General features: G+C 43.9%; 1 protein-coding gene across 2 annotated transcripts; it reads right to left on the bottom strand.

Moving 5' to 3' along the window:
- Positions 1-1,421: 1,421 nt before the first annotated feature.
- Positions 1,422-7,287, bottom strand: LOC135240797 (small membrane A-kinase anchor protein-like). Of its 2 annotated transcripts, none has more exons than XM_064310726.1 (2): positions 6,733-7,287; positions 1,422-4,532 (listed from the first exon to the last, which is right to left on the bottom strand). In XM_064310726.1, the coding sequence occupies exon 2, from the start codon at positions 4,286-4,288 to the stop codon at positions 4,016-4,018; it is 273 nt and encodes a 90-aa protein (XP_064166796.1). In that variant the 5' UTR covers positions 4,289-4,532; positions 6,733-7,287; the 3' UTR covers positions 1,422-4,015. The 2 variants fall into 2 exon arrangements, with proteins under 2 accessions (XP_064166796.1, XP_064166797.1); XM_064310727.1 differs by lacking the exon at positions 6,733-7,287 and adding an exon at positions 6,490-6,709.
- Positions 7,288-9,136: the final 1,849 nt, after the last annotated feature.

Below are 9,136 nucleotides of genomic sequence, written 5' to 3'. Positions count from 1 at the left end.
CAACACACATGCCTGGCATTTAGTGATCCAGAGCTAGTGCTGCTCAGTACTCAACACACATGCCTGGCATTTAGTGATCCAGAACTAGTGCTCCTTGGTACTCTACACACATGCCTGGCATTTAGTGATCCAGAACTAGTGCTGCTCGGTACTCTACACACATGCCTGGCATTTAGTGATCCAGAGCTAGTGCTGCTCGGTACTCAACACACATGCCTGGCATTTAGTGATCCAGAGCTAGTGCTGCTTGGTACTCCACACACATGCCTGGCATTTAGTGATCTAGAACTAGTGCTGCTCGGTACTCCACACACATGCCTGGCATTTAGTGATCTAGAACTAGTGCTGCTCGGTACTCCACACACATGCCTGGCATTTAGTGATCTAGAACTAGTGCTGCTTAGTACTCCACACACATGCCTGGCATTTAGTGATCTAGAACTAGTGCTGCTCGGTACTCACAATCCTAAAGCAAGCTTACTCTCTATGTCAACATATTTGGGTTGTACCTGAGTTCATTTTACAGTTTTAAAAAAGGGGTGCATTCCATTGACAGAAACACTTGTATGAAGCATTCTGAGAATCATGGAAATGGCGCTGAATTGATCATTTGCTTGCAAATTTTCTGCAAGCTGAGTAATTTAGAGATCAACAATTAAGTTTTAAATGTCAAATAACTATAAACGCTGGTTATAAAGAAATATAACTTATTCATGAGGAACATAGTTTGAATACTCTGCGACTGCTAAATATGTAGTACAGTGGCTATACTGCCATGGGCTTTCCGATGTTCTTTTTCAAAGTTAAAATCCCCGCTAAAATCAAATCTTAATTTGTGTCCTGTAAGCAGCAGCAGCTATCAAGATGGTGGATACAAGGTGCTAAACGCATTTGCCATGTCGATGCATGAGAAAGAAGAGAATTTCTTCCAAAGGGCGTTGCAAATAGTCAGAAGCACTAAGGGAATCAATTCTCCTAACACAGGCAAAATGCTCGCAAGGTTCCTCATACGCTGACCAACTGAAGATTTATCTGGGCTGGGCTCTGGCTGTGGTCCACGCACTTATACACCGGTTATAAACGGCCTTGCTCATTAGTGCACAGTCATAAAATTCATACAGTAAAAGATTTACACTCGGTGGTCTCAAGTTAACGCGAGGCTAATGATTCAGCGGTTTCATCAATGAAATGTTGTTTTACCTTTTATGAATGTCACTTTTTTGTCTACAACATAAAGAAAAGTAGAAATCGATAGCCTTAATGGCCAAAATAAGATGGCTGCCCGTTTCTATGTGAAACGATACCACAGCAATACCCCATGTGAGATTCAAACGTGTGGCTCTCCATCACCAGCACGACCACCTGCCCTCTCGGCCCCTGTTGCTAGGCTTGGAATAATCTGGAAGCACTAATATGAAGACTAAAGTGGGGTATGGGCTTTTATTTTTTATTATTTTGCATGAATTGGCAGCACATCATCATTTACTGGCCTGTACAGTGGCAGCTGAACTGAAGGCAAGTAGTACCTGGCTAGACAATACAACAGAGATCAAAAATCATTTCATTAAAAGGCGTGTTACCTATACAGAGCTATATCTCATCTTCCATGGTCTGGAAATGTAAAAATAGTTGCTATCTTGTTACTTCTGTCACACAGGGATTAATCGCAGCGGATCTTAAGATAGTGGTAGGATAAGATTAGAAGATGTTTTCCTTTTTAAGTTAACTTACTGTCCATAGTATCCCAACAGCAAATGCATCGGCACTTGAAGAATGTATGGGAAGAACTTATGACTGTACTAAGTGGTAATCGAAAATCGAAAGGCCAATATTTAATAAAGCAAATTTTTATACTTCGCAGGCTTCTGGTACAATACAGGTTTCGGCCTATTTTTCTTTTGAACCATGATACACAGAACAGCCCTGCCTTTATAAATTAATTAAGAGGGCACCATCAATTAAATTAATGCTGCAATATGAATTTTCCTAATGTTTCTCCTTCCTGTGGTTATTTAGTTATTTAGACTCCAACCATTAATTTTGTTGAAAAAAAAGTAGGAATCTAGTTTGGAAATGCAGTTTGTAAGCTAATGCAGCTTTATCGGTTATTTGCATAATTTGCCTTTGTTGGTGGCCCATTGGATGAATCTCTCAACCTGAATCACTTAAGGAATGTAATTATTATATTTTGTCAATTTATTCTGGATTGGATTCATTGTTGGACAGTATCCATATAACACTGTCAACAACACACAGCTACATAGTTTGTTTAAAGGCCTCTTAAAATAACAACTCATAGAGCATTTCTAAACTGTAATATATAAACCTTTGTTTGTAAGGCTTTAAAATGATGGCTATGTCCTGTTTGTGATATACTGTACAATATACCCTGTTCAAAATCTAGACATAACACAGAAGTAAAATTGACATCATCTTGCACTTTTCTGTAGAAAAGTATGGTTGCCATTTTTCCCTGTTCTGATTGGTTACTCCAGACACAGCTGTATACTGTGCAGCTCTGAAGTTCTGGCTTAACTGGATTCCAGTCCTAAGGCCCCGGCAGTCTCTGTGTCCTTGGGCCTAGACTGTCAGCTGGGTTACCACTGCACTGTCTAAGCATACAGGGGTGTCTTAAATTGCTGTTTAACATTACCCATTTTATTATAAATTGTACAAAGGGATAATTCACTGCTATTGTATAAAAACATCTCACACACAAATGCTACTGTGCTTGCGTTATCCATTCAGAGAGAGATGTGTTCCTCTCCATTTTCCGTTGTGCATGTTTTGGATTTTAAACAGCATCGGGCTATTTCATAACAACATTAACATTAGCGAACGCCAAGGCCACGGAGAATTGTGCTGCATAATACAATTGGCAGATGGCAGTAAATGATAATATGTTTTGGCGTTGCGTTTCAGTAGCACTTAGCCGACTTCGTAACGGTCAAAATGACCGGTCTTGAACATCCTTGACCGGAGCTGATCTTCTCGTGATTCGCAGGGTCGTTGAATGGGCCTCAGGCTGAACGGTCATTTCAGTTCTCTCTCCTTCCTCCTGGAGATCCCATGTTCCTCTGCTGAAATTCGCTCCTTTGGTTCTGCAATGTATCTTAGGCTGTTATTTGAGTAGGTTTTCTGTGGGGGTGTGGGTGGGGTTGAGGGGCACTGCAGTGGTCCTGTATGTTACACTATAAGTTGATAGCGGGGCACAAGATGCCTATTAATAACTCCATCGTCGGGGGCTGAATTTCGACACCAGCACGCCGGCTGAGCAGATGTCAGATTTTCATTTAACTGCAGTACCGTACACTCCCTCCCACCAGCCCGACTTCCTGCCGCGAAAATTTATCGATAGGCTATGCTGCTTCATCACTGCGATATGACGTCCACATCATAGTCATCATCAATCCCTGTGGGTACGGCCTGTGTCCCTTCTGTGACCTTGGCGTGTGTGAAAGCCAGGCTGAAGAGTAACTGGCAACCGGTCGCCCTCAAGCAATGTGAGAGGGCCCGTCCATGTCTGTGTGCTTTTGTTTATTTAAACTATGTGATTTTTTTGCCGCGTGTAATTTTTTGTGCTAATGTCATAACTTGTATCCCCAGAGGCGCGAGCGTGAAGCTGAGCTGAAAGGGGGTCACGTGATCAGACACGGCTACTCAAGGTCACCGGACCGCGCTCGTGAAACCGTGTGCGTATACGCAGAGTAGCATATTAGCGGTTTGATTAAACACAAGCTGCGTAACTGAACGCAGCTCAAGGGGGATCCTTGCGTTTAACGCCACGCACCTCCGTCCGGGCAGACTTAAGGGGTGTGGCGTCTGACGAAGATTCTTCACACCCAACTGTCCCAGACAAAGGGGGGCGACTCACGGGGGGGTGAAAGATTTACCGCTCCCCCTGCCCTGCTCCTGGCGGACGGACCTCAGACACGGCACGACAAGGAGTAGGAGGAGGAAGAGGAAGAGCAGGAGAGGGGCTCCCCGCCGTGGCGGTCTGCCTTCTGAGCGGGCCTCAGGGCAGGTCGCACTCGATGTAGGGGATGTCGCCGTAGCGACTGTCTACCTCCGCCCACTGCTGCACCGCCCGCGCCACGATCTCCTCCGACAGCCGCTGGGCGTAGTCCAGCAGCACCGGGTCAATTTTGGGGGAGTCCCGGCCCGGCCCCGTCTCCGAGGCGACCAGGGCTGCCTTCTCGCCCCCCTGTTGGCTCGGCGGCCGGTCGGCCTTCTCGGCGGGCTTGGCGTCCTCGGCCCGCCTGCTGCGCTTGGACTTGATGCATCCCATGCTATAAATAATGCAGCATTGGTCTGAAGGCAGAGGGGACTTTTTTTTTTTTAAGAACAGGCTAATGTGTCCCCCCCTCCCCCCCTCCCCCTCCCCTTCCCCAGATGAGCGAGTGTGTGTGTGTGTTTTTTTCAGAGGATTCTGGGCGCAGTAGCTAGGAGGCCATCTTCATCCCCTCGGTTCCGGAAAGCTCCAGACTGCCGGCCACACTCCAGATCCCTCTCGCAGGCATCCCTAATCGGCACTGTTTAAGGAGGAAAGAGAGGGAGAGCATTTCAGAGAGCAGTCTTCCTGTTTTCCCACGACAGCCAATGAAAAGACGCCACATCACAGGCAACACTGCTGGCCCTGAGAGTTACACAGTGACTTAGCATCTTCTACCCTTGCTGGTAGATCACACAGTATGGCAGGTGAGTCAGAGGCTGGACTGGGCGGTTTCCAAAAGCAGCGGTCAAATTAAAACACACACACACACACACACGCATACACTCACATACACGCACACACACCATATTTATTTTATTTCAGACGGATTCCAGGAAAAGCTGAAGACCCCTAATTACTCTCAGTTGTTATTTCCAGAGAGAATCTAAATGTTTCTTGCAGGTATACCATCTCCATATTGATTAAACACCCATTAGATTTGCCCTGATACAGGTGCAATGGAGTGAAAGCACTGTAATCCCTTTCCCCTGCTGCTCTGTCTCTGAGCTCGGATAACAGGATCAGCAGTTGGCCTTCCCTCCAAGTGGCATTTCTGCCATGTACACAGCCTGGAAGGTCAACAGAGAACTCTCATTTCCTTCTACAGCCAATCAGCCGGGCGCTAACTGCCCAGCCACACCACACTACGGAAGGGCCAGTTACGTTGCTGGACTGATGGAACAGAACCTGCCTGGGACCCCATGGTAAACACCATGCTCTTCTCTCTTCTGGTTAGCTACCCACCTCCGCCCACCCCCCTGGCTGAAAATTAGTATGGAGTTCCGCAATCAATTCTCAACCTGTCACCATCCGCAGTCTTCATGATGGTGAGCACCTCCCCAAAATACTGGCTCCACCCATGAAATGTAATGTAATACTGTTCTACAGCACAGTGACCCTTCGCTGAAGTACCTGTTCCCCGTTAAGCAAGCCAAAACCACTTTCAAAGCCTTGTTTTCCAAAGAAACCTCCCGCCAAGCACTTTTCGTTTTCACTTTAGAATCACCTCAACCAATTCAGACCCATGACCCCAGAAATTCACCCTCCTGTCCTGTAACGCAGGCAGGAAATAGAAAATTGGACAAATCTTTCATTGTGGACAGGTAATAACAAGTCAGAAGTAAGACAGGTGTCAAGATTTCAATCAGGGAATAAATACATAGCAGACTGACTTATTTACAAATGCTTCTTAATCCAAAGCAAGCATAAAAACGTCCATGGTTTCAGCTGCTCGGAGCCAGTGCAATGTACGGCCTATTACCCGGTAAGCATGAAGTTAGAGAAGCATCAACTTTTAAATGATAAGCTCGAAACATTGAGATGTCTAGTTCTAGCGGTTCGTATTGGCAACGACAGCATATCGACCCTGTTGAGGCGCTATACGTATAGCTACGTGGGATGTGTCCCCGCGCCAGCCGTGCACTTCATGTACAAATCCGCGAGAGCTATTAGTTTCATTCAGTAATTGCAAAGACAGTGAAATTTGATACAGAAAGACACAATAAATCAACAGACTGGCGCAGGCTAGTCAGCTTACATATAAAATGTACATCTCAGCACTGAACTGATTCCGTTTTCATGTTTTGTCAATCGAAATACGTTAATTATTAGTGCGCTAGTGGACGCGAAATGGACAGTGTCCAGAAATTAAGAATTTTACGGAATCATTCCTTTTCCCTGGAATAGCGCTAATGTATAAAACGCGAGCAGCCCCTATGTGAAAACGCAAGGTCAACTGGAAAACCACAACCACAACATAGCAGAAATATACATACAGAGCAATACATTTACTTCATAAGTACCATCCTGCATGCGCTATCGGCGTGGCTGGAAGGTTAAGCCCCCTTTTCGAGCCTATACGGTAAAAGCATTAAATTTCTATTTATCGCAGTATTTGCCTGTCTTTAGTAAATGATAAATCTGATCCATACCAAACCCATGGCCACATGTTAACGTTGTCTTAATCTGGCAGTATGTGGTGGTACTTCATAACCTACCTTTGAGTGTACATCTGGAAGTTAACTGCATGATAATTTAAACAGAAGCGACCTCTCGGATCGCAGCAAATAATATTTTACAAATAGTGTCATGTTTCTTCATGAAAACGCAAATCCCGCACTACTCCGTTTGGTTTGTGGCAAACTGCATAAACGAAACAGTCTGTCAGTGGGCTGCAGAACCTTATCTCTTTACAAAAAAAAAACTACACATATCTTTTTGAAAACCTACATGCAACTTACGTGTAGGATGTTAGATCCTCGTCAAAGGCTGCGTTGGAATTTTCAGCACCAAGTTCGGTCAAAACTATTTCTCCGCATTTACTCTGAGCCGCATCGTCCCACGCAGATTTAGCGACTCCTCTTCGTTTGAAATCCAGTGAACATGGTATTTGGTCGAAGCTATCAAATGGCTTACAACTGTGTAGCTGTGTGTCCAGGCTGCCCTGTTGGGGCTTTCTCTGTAGTAAACACTGCTCTTTTCTAAGTAGGGTGATTTGGTCCTGAGACTGAAAAGAATGCTTATATTTATCACGGCAAATTTGTAATCGGTAGCCTATTAAACACACAGAATCAACTATGATTATAAAAGCATAGCTACATATACGTGTACCTTACGTCCTTTTAGTGTGGTTACTGGGGTTAAATTAAACAACAATGCCCTCTTGTGGGAGCAATACGCCGGGATTTTAGTTTCACTGAAGCACTCCTGCGGACGTCCAACCGCTCTCCGCCGGACATAAAGGTCCAAAAAGGACGTGTAAATAAATACACGATCCACCATTTAGCCGTCCAGCAAGTAATATCCCGATGAATTTCCGAAATTTCTAAGTATCTTGCAAAGCTTTTTGTTCATGGGTGAATTTTAAACATGTGTTTGGTTCATACATACATTGTAATTATCAACTATGCGTGTCTTCTATGAAATTATTCTTAATTGGTCCATTTTGGCAATTTGGTGCACAATGGAGTGAAGTGGTTCGAAATGCAAAATCTGAATTACCATTTTATTTACTGTTTAATCCTCATAAGCAGAAATATGTCACATTATATTTGGACTTTATGCTGACTGATGTGTAAACGCGATATGTAAGCTTGTTCCTGTTTCTGAAATGTTCTGAAATGTATACCATTGTCCAAAATATGCTGTTTTAAAACAAATAAGAGAATACATTTCATATTTCTATTTATTGAATATTATCCATAATTAATATCTGATACATTACAAAGATATACTATAAGGTAACCTAAATCGGTATGTGTATGCGCATCTGTGCCGTAGGTGCAAAGGACTGTGAGAGAAGAACAGGTGTGAGATAAGAAAGCAGTGTGCACTTGTGTCACAGGAGAACAGTATCTTCTGTAAACGCACTGTAATACTGTAGCATAGGCCCTCCGTACAGTATGTACTATAATATAGGCCTTCAGTACTGTACTGTACCGTAATATAAGCCTTCAGTGAACTACTGTACTGTAATATATGCCTTCATTCAAGTACTTTACTGTAATATAGTCATTATTACAGTAGTGTACAGTAACATATGCCTTCAGTACAGTACTGTACTATAATATAGGTCTTCATTACTGTAACGTACTCTAATATATGCCTTCAGTACAGTACTTTACTGGAATATAGCCCTTCAGTACTGCACTTAAGTAGCCTCACTTTCTAGGCTCATAACTTTATGTTACTATGAACCTGACCAGGCTGCTCATAATACAGTATCATTGTGCTACGAGCCAGACCAGGTGCTCATAACCCTGCGATAATATGACTCATGTGAGATGTCTACCAAACTTCTTGTGAAGTTCTAATACACCAATGGTCAGTTACCACAGTTAACTGGCTAAAACGACACAGTCAATTTGCTGGATACCATATGTACATGTAACCTACCCTTCTAGAAACTCTAGAGATCAATTGGAACTAGTAGCCATGCAATATTATAATCTTCCACCCTACATTTGTTTATGCAAATTTTCATTATATTTACAGGCACAGATGAAAATGCCTCACCAGCTAAGTATTAGTGGTGAAAAGTCATTAGTCATAGCATTTAACTTATGAAGTTGACAATAACTCATGGCATTGTATGCAATGTACTCAGGGGCTGAAACCTATCCCAGCATGCACTAGGTGAGAGGCAGGAATACATGCTAGACAGGTCACCAATCCATTGTACACACACCATTCACTCACACACTCATACCTATGGGCTATTTAGACTCTCCAATTAGCCTAACATGAATATCTTTGGACTGTGGGAGGAAACCAGAGTACCCGGAGGAAACATGGGACATGGGAACAACATGCAAACTCCACGCAATGCCCGGCCGGTGGTCGAATCCGCGCTCCACCGTGCAGGAGCTGGACACAGAAACTCTCAACACAGGAGGAATTCAGTCACTTGCCCTCCCGTGGTCACTGCTTATCCCATATGTATACCAGCATAGTTCAGATGCCTACCTAGAGATGGCACTGTGAATCCTACAGTGACTTTGGCATCCTCCACGTTGGGGGTGATGGGGGTGTGTGCAAATGCAACAGAAATATTAGTCCTTACATATGACTGGGCTGCCAGGAAGCAAGACATCACTGTCGAAGACTTGAGTCCCACATCTAGCCATTAAATTGGAAGTAACACAA

The sequence above is a fragment of the Anguilla rostrata genome, chromosome 15 (assembly GCF_018555375.3).
Source record: "Anguilla rostrata isolate EN2019 chromosome 15, ASM1855537v3, whole genome shotgun sequence".
NCBI lineage: Eukaryota > Metazoa > Chordata > Actinopteri > Anguilliformes > Anguillidae > Anguilla > Anguilla rostrata.
Note: the sequence above shows the minus strand (reverse complement) of the source record. Positions and strands in the feature narration are given on the sequence as shown.

What these genes read in the sequence shown, in the direction of transcription:
- LOC135240797 (XM_064310726.1), bottom strand. Translation starts at nt 4,288, where the DNA reads ATGGGATGCATCAAGTCCAAGCGCAGCAGGCGGGCCGAGGACGCCAAG.